The 19,228-nt window shown below is 48.1% G+C and overlaps 1 protein-coding gene across 1 annotated transcript in view; it reads right to left on the bottom strand.

The window, feature by feature from the left end:
- The window catches only part of synrg (synergin, gamma), a 33,103-nt gene extending 18,208 nt beyond the window's left edge, over positions 1-14,895 (bottom strand). The window contains 13 exon segments of the mRNA XM_084673938.1: positions 720-862; positions 966-1,238; positions 2,362-2,558; positions 2,739-2,816; positions 4,196-4,477; positions 5,689-5,925; positions 5,928-5,960; positions 7,049-7,160; positions 7,551-7,656; positions 8,001-8,128; positions 8,701-8,843; positions 9,928-9,968; positions 14,828-14,895. Coding sequence (XP_084530064.1) covers positions 720-862; positions 966-1,238; positions 2,362-2,558; positions 2,739-2,816; positions 4,196-4,477; positions 5,689-5,925; positions 5,928-5,960; positions 7,049-7,160; positions 7,551-7,656; positions 8,001-8,128; positions 8,701-8,843; positions 9,928-9,968; positions 14,828-14,862 — 1,808 coding nt within the window. The 5' untranslated portion in view covers positions 14,863-14,895.
- Between the last annotated feature and the right edge of the window lie 4,333 nt (positions 14,896-19,228).

Below are 19,228 nucleotides of genomic sequence, written 5' to 3'. Positions count from 1 at the left end.
CCACAGAGCTTTACACCAGACTGGGCCGCAGATAAGAGGCAGGGCCGAGGATGAGGAGGGAAGAAGCCCCCTCCCCCCCCCCCCATCCACCCGACGCCGCCATCTTCAAAGCCGGCCCCCGTCGCCAGGGTTACACCTGCCAGCGCAGGTTGACGACCAGCCACGGGCGTTTTCACTTTTCATTTTAATTAGTCAGTGATCTGAGACTCTGGAGGATATGAGAGGAGGGGCTGAAACAATCAGGCCTGTTTGGCTGTGTGTTTTTTTGTGCGTGAGAGAGAGAGAGAGAGAGAGAGACAGAGACAGAGACAGAGACAGAGAGAGAGAGAGACAGAGAGAGAGAGAGAGTGGAAGGACTGGATTGTAAAGAGGCTACGCCACTCAGATGTGAGTTCCTTTATTTTTGCCGTTCCCTTTGTCTCTCTTAAAAGATAATTGCCTCGCGTCTCTCTCTCTCCCTGGAAGGGGACAGGCTTTCTTCCGCTCAGGTATGAGAATATAAAGAAGTGAGCTTATCTACTGTCCGTTGAAACAAATTCATTAGGATGATGCCTTGAATCATCGCACGGGAGCGTATTACAGGCTATAAAAGGAACTGTGCAAGCTTCAATACTTTCAACCATATTATTCTCAGTGATACCTTTACAAACAGTCACTAATTGTAATACTTTCATAACTTTTCGTTGTCCCCCCTGTGACAGGCCAGTGTGGTGCATTACCTGTTCTGGGGCTGAGAGGGGCTTGCGCCAGGAAAGCTTCCCCCAGACTCTCTCTGGAAATCGGTGAAGGACTGCTCCCCAGCCCCTCCGGCCTTGGGGGCCTCCTGGAAGTCCTGGAAGTCGTCGTCGTCCGTCTTGGTCCCCTGAAAGCAAAGACGACCAAAAGGTTGGATGCGTTTTCCAGATGCAGTCGACCAGGGACGGTCGAGCATCGACAGACAGAACGATCCCCCCCCACCCCCTTACCTGCACAGGTGGGAAGTTCGGGATGAAGTTAGCGGGGGGCTGGACGGCAGGAGCTGTGGTCGCCATGACGGCCGCAGGCGGGGCGGGCATCGCCATGGAGACCGGCGGCTGGGTCATGGTGGGCTGCTGGTGCTGGGGCATGACCTGGGGCATGACCTGGGGCATGACCTGGGGCATGACCGGGGCCATGGCCATGGCCAGAGCAGGCAGGTTGGGCACGGGCGGAGAGGGGAACTGACTCAGGATGTCCACGCTCATGGCTGGTAGACCGCTCTGAGACAAGGAGACAGGAGACGAGAGGGCTTGGTGCCGTGGGATTGGTCGACAACGACAACAAAGAGACTCCCAGGGAACAAGGAGACTACTCTGAGGGAGATCTCTGTGCATGAAATACAGACTTGAATGCCTCCAACTCGCCGAATGAATATGAATCATTGAACTGGAGACGCCCAGCTGAGTGCCTCGTCCTCTAACCCCAGTGCTCTCTGTCCTCCCTCCATCAGGAAGCAGGCGTCTACATCCAGCTAAACCCTTCATTAGTCAACTTCCATTCCAGTAGCTGCTATCAGTTTTATTTTTATTACACGGCAACACAAAAAGCCTCCCCTAAGGCTTCTGTATTTACATAACAAAAGGAGTCTTATTATTCTCGGCAACTGCAGCTGTGGCATGCAGAATGAGCTGAGTGGCGCCTGCCACCGCTGGTGAATTTACGTTCTCCCAGGAGTGGCTGTGACAGTGGCAGGCAGGCTGGTTGGCTGGCTGGGGGTGAGGGTGGGATAACAGGCACTGCTGTCGGTCTAGGGCCTAGGGGAGCTCAGTCACACTCACTTGGTGTCCCAACAGACCAACCAGCACCACACACACACACACACACACACACACACACCTCCACAACTGTCTGCAGCTCCGTCAACCGCTAATGACACTGATATGCAGATCTTCTGTGTACAGAGAAGCTTGAGTCTCTTGCTGTGGTCAAGAGGTCACGCAGCAGGTCTCGGACAATACACATATAGATTAGGAGAATGTGCTACTTTCAACTTTAGAAAGAGCAACATGCAGAAAATAGTACAAACGGTGAATGATGACTGAACCACCTGTGTGTTGTTCTCCCTGCGCATTAAGTTGTGGAATGTGTACTGTTTAAGGACATGTTTTGGTGGCTACTATATTTGTATGGTCCAGCTCATGTACGTAATGTCCACCTTAGAGACATGTTTCTCACTCATGCCTATCTGTTGTGGACTGATGGTGTGATCCGAGCTCGATAGCTAATAAACAAAGTCAACTCTTTTTCATTGTGGTACGTTCCTTGGCCCATCCTCCGACAGAAAATCATCTAACAGACACGTACCCTTAGAATGTGGGGAAGTCATTTTCGCATACAGCATACCTGTGCTACACCAATGAGGGCCAACACTGTGTACAGCTCCTCCTTGGTCAGCATGCCAGGTGTGGTCCGATTGGCCGAGGCCCAGATCTGTCCGAGGGCCTCTCTGGGCAGGCCTGAGGACATCAGGATGGGGTAGAGCTTGGCCGTCTCAATCCCAGAAGGCGTCATGGTGAACTCCAGAACCTTCTTGAACATCTCTGTGAAGAAACATGAGTATAAAGGAAAACAGTCAGCCACTCCCAGATTTAAGATGAATCAAAAAATAACAATAAATTTTTTTTTTAAATGGGAACAGACACAGAAACTATCGTCGGAGACAAATGATCCCGATGCTTGGATGAGCATTCACACGAGGAATGTGTGCGATCCGTGTTTACCTGGGATGAGACTGTCGTTGTACAACCAGCCAGGCACCATGGGCTGGATCTGCTCCTGCTGTGGATAAGCTCCAACCCCTGCTGACACACACACACACACACACACACACGCACACACACAGACAGACAGACAGACACAGACAGACAGACAGACAGACACACAGAAGAGTTGGCTTACAGGCTTACTGGATCCTGGCACACTGTTCACAGAGTCTCCTGGACACACAGCTCATGGAGTATTCTGCACCTGTAGCCCTGGAGGCCTCGGTACTGATGTACTGCTTCTCTGCGCTGATTCCCTGAGCCTCCTGCAGCCTCACACATCTATTACTCTGTCCTTGGGCCCTAACCAGCCATCCTGACAGCTCCTGAGGACCAGGGGGGGATTCGGGTTGTAAAGCAAACCAACGAGCATCTCTCTTGAATACGCTCTGACAGTGACCTGCCCCCCCCTCCCCACCCCCCACCCCCCACCCACCTTAACATACTGGAGGGGTGAGCTACGGCCTCCGCAGCTCTAAAACAGCCTTAAACAGGCGCGTACATTAGGGTAAGGAAGACGCACCGCCTCGCCTAACATGTCTCATCTGGATAATGCATGTTGACTGGAGTAGCTCGTCTACACCTAATCCTCTCGTCGGGCTCCATCGACACTTAAATGACTCCATTACAGCGCCCAGGTGTTGGCGCTGAGCGGCTACATTTCCCCAGGATGACAGTGAGGATAAAGACAAACAAGCCGGAGCAAACAGGAGGAGCGCGAGCAGCATACAGAATCAGGACAGCCGGCCAGGGATGCGTGCTCGGGCATCCTCGTTAAAGCCAGCCAATCAGCATGCGCCAGAAGTCGGTCTCTGAGAGGATGTTAGACAGGGGAGGAGCAGAAGGGAGGCTTGTCGAGTCGGAAGGTATTTTTCCAGAACCCCCCCACCGCCCCCCGCCCCCCACCCCCCCAGAGACAGTGATTTCCCCGGTGTGTGGTCGAAGAGGTCGATGAGAGGGTCTCCTTAATTGAGTTTGTCTTGAGGCGTTCAGAAGTAAACTTGGAAGAGAAGAGGGAAAACCCAGAGGCCCACACAGAATCTCCATTCAGAGGGGTCGCTTTGCAGTTACTTACCCAGGGAGAATGAGAAGGACCGGGGCATAGACTCTGGGAGTGAATCACGAAAACAAACAGAAAAGAAAGTGTGTCTGCACTGAAGAGGGTTCAGGTCAGGTGAGGTTAGTTAGTTCTGATTCTCAATTCATCATAGAGGAATCAGAGAGAGGCAGAGTTCAATCATATTCAGACATAGTCTCAAAACGTCCAAATCCAACCAAAGATTCAGGATAGAATTCAGAGTACTTCTGAAGGGTTAGTAAGCAGGACAGAGGCAGGCAGACCCCAGCTGATTGGTGATGTGAAGTCGTAGAGAAAGATGAGAGACTTGGCGATAACAAACGACTTCTTCTCTCACCCCCGTCGCTACTGGTCTGAGGAGGAGGGCGGGGGCCGGCGGCCGGCGTGGGCGCCGCTGGTGTGGGTTGAGCCTTGGACGGCGTTTCTACGGTGAAGACAGAACTCAGATCCCCGGGGGGCAGGGCCCAGTTCCGGGCCCTGGTGCTGGAGTGAAACTGGGCGGAGACCCTGGCCCTGGGTCCCCTCTCAGCCAGGGGCTGCTGAGACCTGAAGCTAACCTGGGCCTTCTTAGCAGCCGTGAGGTCGCACGAGGAGAAGAGCTTCTCTTCCAGGGACGGGCCTAGACACGAGGGCGAGGAACATAGCGGGTTCACCTCACGACCAAACACATGCACCCGTCCATGGTAGTTTTAAGTAGGAGGAGCCTGTTGCTAAGCATGAACCCTGTGTGTGTAGTGGGTCTGGATGTGATTCAGTCATCCGAAAGCCGGGGCTGTATTGAAAAACACGTGGTATTTTCTCCGCTTCACACATGACATGTTAACATCTCAACCGCTACACCCAGGTGAGACTAGGAGGCTGCTTATCACGTTTCTACAGATATCACTTTCCAGGTCAGGGGTAGAGCATCAAAAGAGCGAACGTAGCTGGTGCCATCTAAGTGGCTTATTGCCGTCGAGAGACAACTAGGTCACAAAACTCCTGAAAGGGCTGGAGATGAAAACAGCTCTGACCGTGGCGGGGGAGGAATGTGTGGAGCCTGACCTCCTGCTGGGGCCGTCTAGCTATGTGACCCCTATAGCTGTAACTCTGCAGACCAGGAGGGACATCCGTCAAAGCCCAGACGACCGACTGATCCGGCAGTTCACAGGGCAGGAGACACAAAGACCCTCAAAGTCTCCCGGCGCTCATCTCCCACCACTTCCTCCCAGAAATCTGCTCATCAGGATGTAGCCTCGAGACGACGAGAGAGCAAATAGCATCGATTGCTATAACAGCAGTGTTTTCTGGTTGAAATGGTGAGGTGGTGGTGGGAGGGGGGACAGAGTTGCTTGTTAGATATGGTACTTTGCTTTCACTGTTTTGTCAAATGTTTTTTGGAGCGTTCACTGAAAAAGGATTAGAATCCAGAAATGTGACCGGCGTACACCAAGGTGGAAGAACCGAGGAGGAGGGGGGGGCAGTTTACAGCATCATTTACATTGAGTCATTTATCAGACGCTCTTATCCAGAGCGACTTACAGTGAGTACAGGGACATTCCCCCCGAGGCAAGTAGGGTGAAGTGCCTTGCCAAAGGACACATTGTCATTTTGACGCGGCCGGGAATCGAACCGACAACCTTCATATTATTAGCCCAATTCCCTAACCGCTCAGCCACCTGACTCCCTGCATCACTAAAGCATCAGCAAGAACCCCTTACAAACATGCTTCCACTACAGGGCTGGTAGCAGTGCTGTGTTATTAGGATCTTATGAAGACTAACGTAAGATGATGATGGTTTAAAAAAATAAATAAAATAAACAATACCAAAGATGAAAGAGAGGAGTTACCTTGGAATTGGGAACTGGAGTTGACAGTAGAGTGTTGGGTGGCAGTAGGAATGGATACAGAGTCTGGGAAGGCCAGAGGGAGTGGGGAGGGAGGGAGGGGAGCGTGGGAGGGGGCAGACAGACCTGCCCGAGGAGAGGGGGAGGACGGCGGGAAGGAAGAGGAGGAGCCGTCTACAGGCCCCTGAATAAAGTCGCTAAATTCGTCATGGTCCTCGGGGACAGCGGGGGGGAGGGAGGGGGGGCGACAGAGGGGTGGTGTGATGGCGATGACTCTGTAAAAATGAAGAAATAAGTATGATGGTACAAACACACAATGCAGAGCTTCAGGGTGGAAGGTGAATAGAAGTGCACCAAAATACAACAGAGACACAGACTATTTTGTGCAGGTCAGAAAATGTGGTGCTTGGACATCGTAAAAGATAAGCCATTACGATACGGTCTGCACATGAATCAATTTGAGTATTCAGTATTGATTAGTCTTACAGGGCTACAAATGTAAAACTTTCTGTGAAGCACAAAAATAAACAGCAGTGAACCACAAATTATGCAATCCAGTGAAAAGATTACTGCAACAAACATAAACTGAACATTAACACCCTGGCAGCTAAATAAGCAAAACAAAAAACGGACAAGTTCCTTAAAAGCAGCACGTGTAAAAGCAGACAGTGGACATGATGAGGACTGATATCTGTTTCTCTCTCAGACAGTAAAGGAAAAGAGTGTGGAAGTGTTTCAGAGAGACCCAGCCCTCTAGAGGAGTGTTTCAGAGAGACCCAGCCCTCTAGAGGAGTGTTTCAGAGAGACCCAGCCCTCTAGAGGAGTGTTTCAGAGAGACCCAGCCCTCTAGAGGAGTGTTTCAGAGAGACCCATCCCTCTAGAGGAGTGTTTCAGAGAGACCCAGCCCTCTAGAGGAGTGTTTCAGAGAGACCCAGCCCTCTAGGAGTGTTTCAGAGAGACCCAGCCCTCTAGGAGTGTTTCAGAGAGACCCAGCCCTCTAGAGGAGTGTTTCAGAGAGACCCAGCCCTCTAGAGGAGTGTTTCAGAGAGACCCAGCCCTCTAGAGGAGTGTTTCAGAGAGACCCAGCCCTCTAGGAGTGTTTCAGAGAGACCCATCCCTCTAGAGGAGTGTTTCAGAGAGACCCAGCCCTCTAGAGGAGTGTTTCAGAGAGACCCAGCCCTCTAGGAGTGTTTCAGAGAGACCCATCCTTCTAGGAGTGTTTCAGAGAGACCCATCCCTCTAGAGGAGTGATTGATGGGTACGTGGCGGTCACGGTCCTTGGGAAGGGGGACCAGGATTTGGCCACAGCGTCCCGCCGACGGCACACTGGTTAACAACGGCAGAGTGAGTGCGTGCGTGCTACCTGGCTTCTTGGACTGCGAGGACGGCGTGGGGTGCATCTTGGCGTCGCGGCTGAAGCCATCCAGGTTGCCTTTGATGGCCTCCAGCGCGTCATCGCGACTCTTCTCTCCTGTCTGAGGAGAGGATAACAGACAACAGTCAGAGAAGGCTGCTCTCAGCCTGGGTCAACTAGGACGGCAGACAGGGGAGTGAGATGGAGGCCCGAAGCTAGTCCTTGCGCTAGGGGAGGAGACGTAGGACAAACTTAGCAGGTGTCGGGCTAGAAAAGTGTGAGGGGGAAGAGGGGATAGCACAGCGTAGTACTGGACTGGGGCTGAGACAGGGGGAGATGGGTCAGGGGGAGATGGGTCAGGGGGAGATGGGTCAGGGGGAGATGGGTCAGGGGGAGATGGGTCAGGGGGAGATGGGTCAGGGGGAGATGGGTCAGGAGAGGGTCAGGAGAGGGTCAGGGGTCGTGTGTGTGAGAGCGGGTCATGTGTAGGTCCAGGGGCGGCGAGGCCCACCTTGGGTTTGACGCTGCTTAGCAGCCTCAGCTTCTGTTTCTGCTCCTCAAACTGCCTCCTCTTCCTGTCCTCCTCCAGCATGCGCTGCTGCTGCTCCAGACGCTTCCTGGGTGAGGAAGAGGTGAGGGACAGCACACGTGCTCAAGTATACACACATTTAGTCAGTTAGTCATTTAGCAGACGCTCTTATCCAGAGCGACTTACAGTAAGTACAGGGATATTCCACCTGAGGGAAAGTAGGGTGAAGTGCCTTGCCCCAAGGACACAACGTCATCTGGCACGGTCAGGAATCAAACTGGCAACCTTCTGATTACAAACCCGCTTCCCTAACCGCTCAGCCACCTGACTCCCTGACACACAGACGCCCAGTCACACCCATCCCACACACTGACAGACGGTAACAAACACACACACACTGTAGCAGCATGGGCCACAGAAGGGAGGCCTTACTGGTGTTCTTCTGCCATCTGTTTCTGCATGTCTGCTGTGTACTGGGGTCCCGGGGCCCTCATGCCCATGAACTGTGGCTGGCCCATGAACTGCATCCCTGGGCCCTGCATCCCCATAGCCATCCCGCCCTGGAAGCACACAAGCACATCAACATTCTTAGCATGCCTAGTCTCATTCAATAATGAATGGCCCATTCCAGCAGGGTGCAATTGTAACAGACTTCCTCGTTAGCGGTTAGCGGAGCGCCACTGTGTCCTGCCATACATCAGCGTTTACAGAAGCCTATAAACAGGCGTGGTGGTGTTTAGACCAACACTAATCACCCTGCAATAACCAGGTCTAGAAACAGAACCAACTGCAGTTAAACAGCACTGGCGACACATTTATTTTGATCCGAAGGCTCGTTTCAGTCGGTGTCCCAAACAGACAGGAACTGATGAACTTAAGTTAAGATGAGACACTAGCAAAGACTGAGGATCAATATTAGAGCAGGTAGTATGAGGCAACAGCCTGCAAAGTGCTCTTTGGAGCCTGTTCTAAAAGGTGAGAGCTAGCTCCAGGCAGAGTCTGCTCTCTCACAAAGAGCAGCATCATTAAAGCAGAGAGGATCTTATCTTTTTATCTGGTCTAAATCCTAAGACGACCAGAGAAGTCCGTGATGTGAAACGACATCACGCACACAGACAGAGACACAACACACCTGCATCGCCATGGCACCGGGGGGCATCTGGCCTCCGAAGTTCATTCCCATCATGCCTTGCATGTTGGGCGGCATCACCTGAACCATGGGGAAGCCCTGTTGTTGTTGCTGCTGCTGCTGCTGTTGCTGCATGGGCAGCATGCCTGGGGAGGGAAGACAGCGCTGGGTTACAAGGCCAGACACGGAGGCTCACGGTCAGACGCACGCGCGGACACAGCCGGGAAGCGGGCGTGTGAAGTATGAAATCACTCAGTCTTGAGGGACAGGATGCTATCGCTAGCTCATTTCCTGGACGGCCAAAGAGGAGACGGGCTCAGCGCCATCCAATCTGTTCCTGAGTGTAGCTGCTGTGACAGCTCGGAGCAGCAAAAAAAAAAAACAAGGGGAATGGAGGGTGAAAAACAGAGAAAGGGTGTGTGCGTGCGTGCGTGCGTGTGTGTGTTCCCACAGATGCTCTATCTTCCAGCCAAAGCTCAGAGCCGCAGACCTGCTTGATTGAGATCCCAGATTAGATCAGAACTAGGCTGAATAACGGTCTCGTTCAGAAGCCTGGCGTCTGGTCACTCCCTCTGAAGTGTGTCACCACCAGCAGAGCCTATGGGAGTGGAGTATGGGCCCCTTCTGAGGAACGCACCACAATTAGCATTTGTGTCTGTTTGAGAAGTGGCATTGTCAAGTCCACCATTGGCAGGAGGCCTCGTGGAGGGGCCATGAGTTGGGTAGGGTGACTTAATCTTGTGAGCTACACCATTGTGGACCCATCTCGCCTCACTGATTACATACACGGCAGATGTTTCCATGGTAATGTGAGATGACTGCAACCCTCGGACATTGAGCTGTAGTATCGAGTGCTGGTGACACATTCATCTATATTCTCTAGATCAGAAGTGTTCAACCCTGTTCATGGACAACTAGCATCTTGAAAGTGTTTTTGCTCCAAACCCTGTTGTAACCAACCTGATTCAACACGTCACTCAAACCAATCCCAAGAATCCACTGGGCTAGATTAGGGTTCGAGAGCAGGAAGAATCTACAGGAAGATATCTCTCAGGGCCCAGGGTTGGAGAGCCCTACGCTAGATGATGTTACTCTCTGGAGGGTTTGGGCCACACACAAGCACCGCTCACTGAGTCCACACGGCTCGGGGAACCAGAACAGCCGGAGGGGAGGGAGCCCCCCTGGGGGCTCTGCTGCCAGAGATGTGATGTCGACTGAAGGATGACTCACCTTGTGGTGGGCCCAGACCCCCTCCGACAGGATAAATAAAACTGCAGGAGAGAAGGAGAAAGGAGAAAGTCACCACCAGAGAACTAATGAGACACCGTCAGCTCAAAGCCATTCAACAGGCAGGCTCCCAGCCTGTTGGTATGAATCAAGTTATTCATTAGGAAATCATTCACAGGTTGATATTACCAGCTCAGGGGAACAGCATGCCATTGTGAGATATTCAACAATACAACAGCATTGATTTTCACTGTAGTCACTAGTCTGTCATTTCACACCCAAAGCTGATTAGCATTCAAGACAAATGATTGCAATAATATGAATGGTAATAGACCTAATAATGCTGCATGTTTACGGTATCCTGGCATCCTAACCTGGTACCTAGCCTAGTACCTCCCCTGGAACCTACCTAGCTTAGTAGCACCTCGTGTGGTTCCCTTACAATACGGGGTACCTATCCCAGTACCTACCGTAGTACAAATCCTGCCACCTAGCCTAGAACACTAGCCTTGAACACTAGCTTGGAACACTAGCCTGGAACACTAGCCTGGAACACTAGCTTGGAACACTAGCTTGGAACACTAGCTTGGAACACTAGCTTGGAACACTAGCCTTGAACATTAGCCTTGAACACTAGCCTGGAACACTAGCTTGGAACACTTGCCTGGAACACTAGCCTGGAACACTAGCCTGGAACACTAGCTTGGAACACTAGCTTGGAACACTAGCCTGGAACACTAGCTTGGAACACTAGCCTGGAACACTAGCTTGGAACACTAGCCTGGAACACTAGCCTGGAACACTAGCCTGGAACACTAGCCTGGAACACTAGCCTGGAACACTAGCTTGGAACACTAGCCTGGAACACTAGCTTGGAACACTAGCCTGGAACACTAGCCTGGAACACTAGCCTGGAACACTAGCCTGGAACACTAGCCTGGAACACTAGCTTGGAACACTAGCTTGGAACACTAGCCTGGAACACTAGCTTGGAACACTAGCTTGGAACACTAGCTTGGAACACTAGCTTGGAACACTAGCCTGGAACACTAGCCTGGAACACTAGCTTGGAACACTAGCTTGGAACACTAGCCTGGAACACTAGCTTGGAACACTAGCCTGGAACACTAGCTTGGAACACTAGCTTGGAACACTAGCTTGGAACACTAGCCTGGAACACTAGCTTGGAACACTAGCTTGGTAGTTGGATTTTTCTTCCCTGACACTTCTGTGTTGTTTCACCAGCCAGCATCACACTGCAGTGAGCCCCTTATTGTTCTAGCTCAGTGCTTTCCAAGGAACACATGAATAAATATTGCATTGACCACCACCACTAAATCTGACAGGCAGGAAGAAGAATTGATTCAATAACACTTTGCTGTTGCTCAGAGCAACATTTATCGATCTGCCAACGAGCTTCTTTGACAGCAGCCATAATGGAACGCTAGCACTGTGTTTTCCTATAAATAATATTATCGAGACACTGCGATTTTAAGGGGCATGGCACCTCACTGGGTCTTTCATATGGGATTTCAAAAGATTGTTCTCCCCCTGTTAAAAATGGAAACAGACGAGGAATCCACGTCACCAACCGACACAAAGCGTATCCATGGGAGACGGGGCCACGTCAGTGATCGCGGTAACAGACCGGCGTGACGGCGGTCCCGAAGCAGCTGGTGACGCAGGCGGGCTCCTTTCTCTCCCCACGTCTGTGCCGCTCCTCCTGTGGCTCCCCGGTCACACAGAGCAGCAACAGGAGACGGCAGGGGCGGCGGCGTCTTTCGCTCCGCGTCAGCCCCTCGGCTAAGGGCTTCAACACAGGCACATCAGTGCAAGGCCATCAGCGCGCAGCTTTTTTTTATCCTCCCATACATGCAGCTTGCTACCTCTCCAATCTGCAGTCTCTTCGGGCTCCGTGGTTTCAAGCAAAACTAACACTAATCCTACCAAATGGTACTTCTATACTCAAAGCCATCTAAAGCAATACTTTCCCTAATGGCTGCATAGCACGACTTACAATAAAATACGACTTTTGCGCCCCCTTCATTGCGTACTATGGGTATTAGACTATTAGACTACGCAGATGAAAATGCAGATGCCCTTTGATTGGATTCCAGCTATGCCCTATAAGGCCGGTGGGACTTGGAAAGATTGGGTATCGCGCCTGTTCAGTCCCAGAGTAGCAGCTGGACAGCTAGCTCTCACAGGAGCACCAGGACAGCCCATGCAGGCCATGCTGAGCCCAGGATTAGGAGTGCAGATTAAACCAGGCTAGGATCAGCAGTGTTAGCAGCTGTGAGCTACAGGCTCAGCGCACTGTTTCTGCTCTGATAAAACCACGATTGTTAAGCTAATTTGACAGCCTTGCAGTTTATTAACATTATGCAACCATATTTGACAGGGGTCCTCACCACAAACAAACCACCACCCTGTTGTTTTTTTTGTTTTTTTTTCTTCCTCCAGATCTATCAACATGACTAGATTGTAGTGATGAAAAGTGGTTCTGTGCAGCCAAGTTTCATGTTTGAATCTTTTCTCTTCCACAGACTCAGTAAACAAGAGTGAACAGACACACTTCTCACTCAACATTGAATGACCTCTCCAACAACTCTTTGATACTTCATCTTAACTTATTGAGTTAAGGTGGGCTATATTCAATGGTGAGTTTGCTAATGTAAAAGATGCGACCTCAAGTAAACCATGGTTCACACATTTCATACTGTCGTGCGAGTGTTGACAAAATGAATAATGGCAATGTTTAAATCGAAATATGGCAGGACCGGTTGCCACATTAGAGTCCCCTCTCATTCATCTAAGTCATGTACACTGATTACCCTAAGCAGCTTGGCTTTGAAACATTAATACACTCCTTAACTATGAAACTATTAAATAACAATTTGCCCGGGCTGGATTGATAGTCACACAGCCCACATCTCCAAACCTATCCAGGCACTTTCAATCAAGAGTAATGCCACATTCAAGGCTCCATTTAATAGTAACAGCAGTAGAAAACATTGCAACACCTGTTGCTGTTGCCCTCCCATCTCGGCCCCTGTGCCCAGTCCCTGGTGGGTCAGACATGCAAGGGGGCCAGAGGAGGGATGACCTGGCCCGTGTTGAAAGGCTGATGTGCTGACATGGGTTTCAGTGGGCCTATATCCATGTTGTCTGTCTGTTATTTTTCCACGAAGGTTGTGTCAGAGCCAGTCATCAGAGACATGTCCAGCATACACACACACACGCGCGCACGTGTGCACAAACAGACTGATTAATATGCTGTGTGATCTAAAAAAAGTCTCAAAGTTCTGCCGTAGAATGATCTATTAAAAAATACCCGCGTCAGACTTTAAACAAAGGAGGTATTACACAGCCATACGACTCAACAAGGAGGAATATGTATGTGCACCAGAGACCAACAGTTTCTGAGACAGTAGCAATACTGGCTACAGTGTTACTGTGGCTTGAGCAAAGCCCTCTCCAAAATACTGGGGTATTTGGTTTCACTGGCAGTATCGGTATCACCTGGTAGGCTTGTCCATGGGAGCAGATCCGTCACACATTCATTATTCAGACCTCTCAGCTCAGGCTGAGGAATTGCTTATGAAAAAGTCATAAGCCTGCTCTTTTCATCTTCACAGTAGGCCTGGCTGCGTTACCAACATCAACAGGCTAAAGTGTAACTCAAGTATTCTCCAAGATAAAAAATTGACATATTAAAACAAACCCCTACACTGCATGGTCCTCGGGAAAAGGAGATATAAATAAAGAACATCATCCATATGTGCAATCCACTGACTACAAGAAGGACGGGTAAAATAAACTAACCATAACTGTTTGACTGGAGAACAGCCCCCACCCCCTCTCAAAAATAAATAAATAAATATTTACATTTCACCAGGAGTTTGACATCAACTTGGCTTCCGAAAAATAAAGGAAAAAGAACATTTAAAAAAGGAGTGTACAGAGATGAGCATCAGCGAATTTCAAGCCTGCTTTGATAAATGAAGGCACCTACGCTTGCCAAGTAGCCACTAATACTTTACGTGCCCTCTCTTCATTATTTATTTTAAAGCATGCACCTATTCTAATATGTGATTAAGGCGTAGTTTGACGTAGTTTAAAGAGCCTTGTCCATTGGCAGTGTCGGTTGAATAGCTGGCTAAATATTCACCCTGCTAACTACTTTGTTAATTATTACCGTTGACTAGTTGATGATATTACGTACGTAATATTATAGTACGACATAAATCCTTTAGCTCTCATTTCTTTGTGCCATTTAACGCTAGCTATCTTCCTATTAGCTAAATCGGGACCACTGTAACGTCAGATCTAGTGCCACACATGCTACCTAGCTAGAGCTAGCTAGCTCCTACAGTACTAGCTCAAATAACACCATCACACGTTAGGACCATGTAAAAATGACAAAGAATACAGAAATATAATAGCTAGCCAACGTCATCATGGCTGCTTGATTGTCAGTACCTATTTTAATCCGTTTTTGGGGCTGTTCATCATAGAGTTAAATGTCCGGCTAAACTAGTAATTCTATCAAGCCAACAGTAACCAATACCTGGTCTTCATTCGCGTGCAATAACAAGACAAATCTCACACACTGGATCAAGTAAAACTGCCTGGTACAGCATACACATTTACTTGACACAACAAAAGCCAGCTGTTGTGTTGGATAGCTAGCTGGTCAAGGATAAACCAGCTTTAGAATATAGCTAGCTAGTAGCTAGCTAGCTACCCATCTCGTCACCACCCTCTTAGCCATACTGACTTATTTTCCTTGCTATGCCATACTTAACTCGTATCAATGTTAACAGCAGTCATCAGTGAGAGTGTAGAGTATACTTAATCATATAAATGATTTAATAATGTTTGGTTTAAATTGTTAAAATACCTGCCACCTCCCCCAGATCCTGGCCGAAGAGCCATCTCGACAGCTAGCAGTTCAGTGACAGAAAGATGTCGTCGGTAATGACGATGTGTTCAGAATCTTCCGGATCCCTCCATTTATCATCCACTAGATGGCGCTGTTGTGCTTTGCGAAATAAAGCATACAATCCTTATTGCTAAACTGTTTAGGTTTCTTTTTGGGAGCATCAGTTATCCGTCACGTTGTAATATAAGTCTAATGTCGCGTCAAATGCCGGATAATAAACCAAACAATATGGCTTTAGTTTCCAAATACAGGCTACTGTTGTAACTCTCACAAGACACGTTTTCTTCCGGGTGTGTTGTAAAAGTACAAATGTTTAATCTTTGTAGTGTACGTCAGTTATCTTGTTAATGACTACTATAAGTAATTGTTTCTTCAGTAGGCTACATGAAGAATAGTTTTACACCGCCAGTAGTCTTACTTTCCCCTCACGTTTAGGCCTACAATGTACTGACTACTTTATTAATCTGGATTACAATTAATTTTACATTTGTGGCAAATACATGAATTATACCAATGCTTTTGGAAGCAATTAGGCTATCAAATTGTATATATAATCAATGCCTTAAATTACTAAGGCTTCACTGTCCATTATACTGTGTAGCCATTAATTAAACAATAACAAAATCAAAGTTTCGTAATTGTTTATTTTATTATTTTGTTTATTATTTTATTTTCTCTGTAGATCTGTCAAACATTTGTACAGGCCAACAGAGGTACTGAGGCCTTTGTGTGACACCCCACATAAACTGATTCAGCATGGCGGCTTCATTGTTGTGCCAGTGACAAGGTGGAGTCACAAAGATGAGTCCTTCTCCTATTGTTCAGTGGGTGGTGTTGTGAAGGATTTACAGCTTAATGAGGGTAGTGTATGACAGGCTCTCTGCTATCCATCACCTGGACTGTCCTGCACCCCATCACAATCCCAAATCTGATCAAGTGAGACATTGAGCACTCATTACCATTAGAGTCTTGACCACCAACCAGGAATCACTGATTTCATACATTTCATTTTCAATGTAAACGATTCATCCAGTAGGCTACATGGACAGGGATGACAAAATTAGAAGAGGTCAAATGTGTCTTCAGTGAGGTACGTTATAATGAGTATTATTTAAACGAATACATTTTACTGCAATAGCAGTACACTGAGGCAACTGTTCTGTAACTCTTCAAATTCAGCGGTTCTATCTATTAGTGAGATTTAAAAGTTATGTGGTTTTGCAGCTCCTAAATGGCCAGAAGCCCTCATCAGTCTCCCGGTGCCTCCTCCAGATCCCTTTGAATCCATTCAGGGCTCTTGAAGAGCGTGGGTCTCCCACCATGCTGGGGGAGATGAGTTTGGCTGGGGGCCCGCTGAGTGGGCCAGGTCCCCTATGGTGGCCCAGGCCTGGTGGTGGGCAGACCCCAGAGGTGGCCCGGGCACAGAGGTGAACATTAACCCAAGTCGACACTCTGGGCATCCCACCACCTTCCATAAATCATTAACCCCTTCAGCACCAGGTCAGTGACAGCGTCAGCATGGCAACAGCAATCTGTCAAGGTTCCTCTGTACTGGGTATGATCAGTCTCCTATGTTAAAGGACAAGAAGACCCACATCTCATTTACTCCCATTTAGGAACAATGGCCAAATAGCTTCTTTCTCATTCTGCCTTATTCCTCCGATGGTCTGCTAGTAAGATTGATTCCCCTGGGCAGTGAAAGGAGACCCCATTTGACTACTCATTTAGGCTTTACAAAAGTCATCTATCACCTCGGATAATTTATGACCCATTGAATAATACGAATTAATACTCTTGTATTCGTATGTATTTTCTGTGTGTTTTTAGTTTTTGACTTTGGTGTCACCCACGTTTCCATTACAAAAATCTGTCAATGTCTGTGTTGAATTATGATTTGTTCTGGACTATTCGTATTGGTTGGATGTGATAATTGAGCCCATTGTGTTGAACTCTCAAATTGCTTTTTCATTTAGTATGGTATGCTGGTAAATAAACTTGTACACTGAAGCCATGAAAGTGACACAATTAGTAAACCATCGCTTTTGGCTTAATCTTTGGCTATCCCTTTAGTCAGTCAAATAACTCAATGTGGATTAAAAGTGTGAAAATCTCAGATTAAAGGGAGGTCAAAAACCGCTATGATAGCTGCCTTTTCAAATCACAGCCCATCTATCGGGTCTTAACACCAAGAAACACTGTTGGTGGTATGAAGCCAACGTACAGTGAAGGGAGGCGATTGTTAAACCCAGGCACAACAGAAGACCTCTCTGAGATCAAGGCCTTTGATGGAGGACTCCTCTATCAAAGCAACTCCATACATGTGTATGTGTTTCTCCGTAGAAGGTTGTCCCGAACTCTTTTTGCAGTAACCAATTAGTCCTGGCAGAGTGGCCTCCTGACCTCTGACCCCTGCTGGGAAGCCTTACCCATTAACCCCTTGGGCCCCAGCTGGAGTTGATGTAGTACCTATTCTCCTTGGACTGCTAAACACACGGCCACATTCACCCTGCAGCTTCCACTTTCTGTCCCTTTGTCAGTCCCCTCTGTTGCCTGCGTGTCCTGTTCGGTCCTCTTACTGACCTCTGGAAGTCCCTCTGAAGTCCCCCCCTGAACTGGAGATACACTGCTGACCATCTATCACAGTGGATTAACACGGAACATTCCCTCACACCAAATCCTGACCCCAATCTCAATCCTTAATGTTTTACAACTACCGATACCTATGTCGTCATGAAAATGTCGGCCATGTCATGCCAGTGGAAGTGCTAGATATCCATAAGTCATACGTGGTAAGTGGCCTATCTCTTTTCTCTGTTTTCTTTTTTGTTGCCAAACAATCGGATGAATAGTACAAATCTGTGAGGGTCATAAACTTGTAATGGCTTGGCTGCAACAGACAGGGACACAAAAGGGACAAAGTCAGTGCTATAAAATGATTTAATATGACTCAATTTGTCAAGTGGATGAATGAAAATCAAATAGACATAAAATATTGGCACATAATGACAATATGAATAAAAATCCCAGTAATATGTAATTTATTTATAAAATTAAGGTATAATTCAGACATGATGGTTGAGGAATGAAGAGGATTATCCAACCCGTCAAATTTTTCGAATTAGCCTTTTCTTTATCGAGTGAAAATGCAAACACTGTTGTTGTTTCAATAATTCAAAGATCCACACCAACAATTCAAAGCTAATAGATCATCTGGATGAATGTGTAGTTCATCGGTTGCAATTTCAATCCATTTAAACATAGTAAACATGTTAGAGGAATAAACTACCATGTGTCACTGTGAAATGGCTTCCAAACAGATGCAAATGAGCTAAGCAGTATTTCTTTCACAACTCGAGATTCTTTCAGAGAACAGTAGTAAAAAAGTAGAGGTAAGGTCTTTAGAGGCTCCCTGGGCCCAATATCAAAGGCCTCATTGATAAGCAAACAGAGCAACATCATTGGATTACAAGGGTACCCTCAGCAGGGTCTCCCTTCAATTGCTATCGGGGGCAGTCTACCAGGTCCTGCAGACTCAGCCTGGAGAGGCTGGGCCACAGTGTCACTGTTCATTTACCAGTTACATCGCAATGACTGTTGTTATAATCATATATTCATGCATTTTCATGATACAACCTCACTTCTGCATTATTCTGACGAGGCACCAAAACTCATACAACCCCCTTTTAGAGTGTGAAAAATTTGACCAGGATTATGTGTTGTCATAGACATGTTCATTCTAGGACACATGTATAGATATTCCTGTGTGAACCTAAGAGATAATGAGCAGTGACTTCACCCACCAACTGTGCCAAACAACCTACAACACAACTTGGGGTCAGATGGCTGAGCGGTTAGGGAGTCGGGCTATTAATCAGAAGGTTGTTAGTTAGATTCCCAGCCGTGCCAAATGACGTTGTGTCCTTGGGCAAAGCACTTCACCCTACTTGCCTCGGGGAGAATGTCCCTGTACTTACTGTAAGTCGCTCTGGATAAGAGCATCTGCTAAATGCAAATGTAACTTTGAACCATCTGGTAGTGCTTTAATCAAAGTTACACTGGATGACTCCATTCTTAATACCCTCGCCTTCTACATCTTTTGTCACACCATGTTGATTTGTTCAGCTGTACTGGTGTCTGACCTGTCTCACTAGGGTTCAATAAACCCTTTATTTTAAACCCACTGTATTGCAACAACTGTTGCCTGCTCAGCCCAGGTGACTTATGACGGAAACAGACCTTTATATCCATAAACTTCAAAGGAAATATTCTCTTATCACACAGCAATACCAGAAATCTTTGTAGAGGGCCATAAACACTGTCACTCTACCTTCAGGGTTATGTGCATCGTGTTGTACATTG

This window comes from Hypomesus nipponensis, chromosome 15 (assembly GCF_054491055.1).
Source record: "Hypomesus nipponensis isolate SF chromosome 15, ASM5449105v1, whole genome shotgun sequence".
Taxonomy (NCBI): Eukaryota; Metazoa; Chordata; class Actinopteri; order Osmeriformes; family Osmeridae; genus Hypomesus; species Hypomesus nipponensis.
This window is presented reverse-complemented; position numbering and strand designations above follow the sequence as displayed.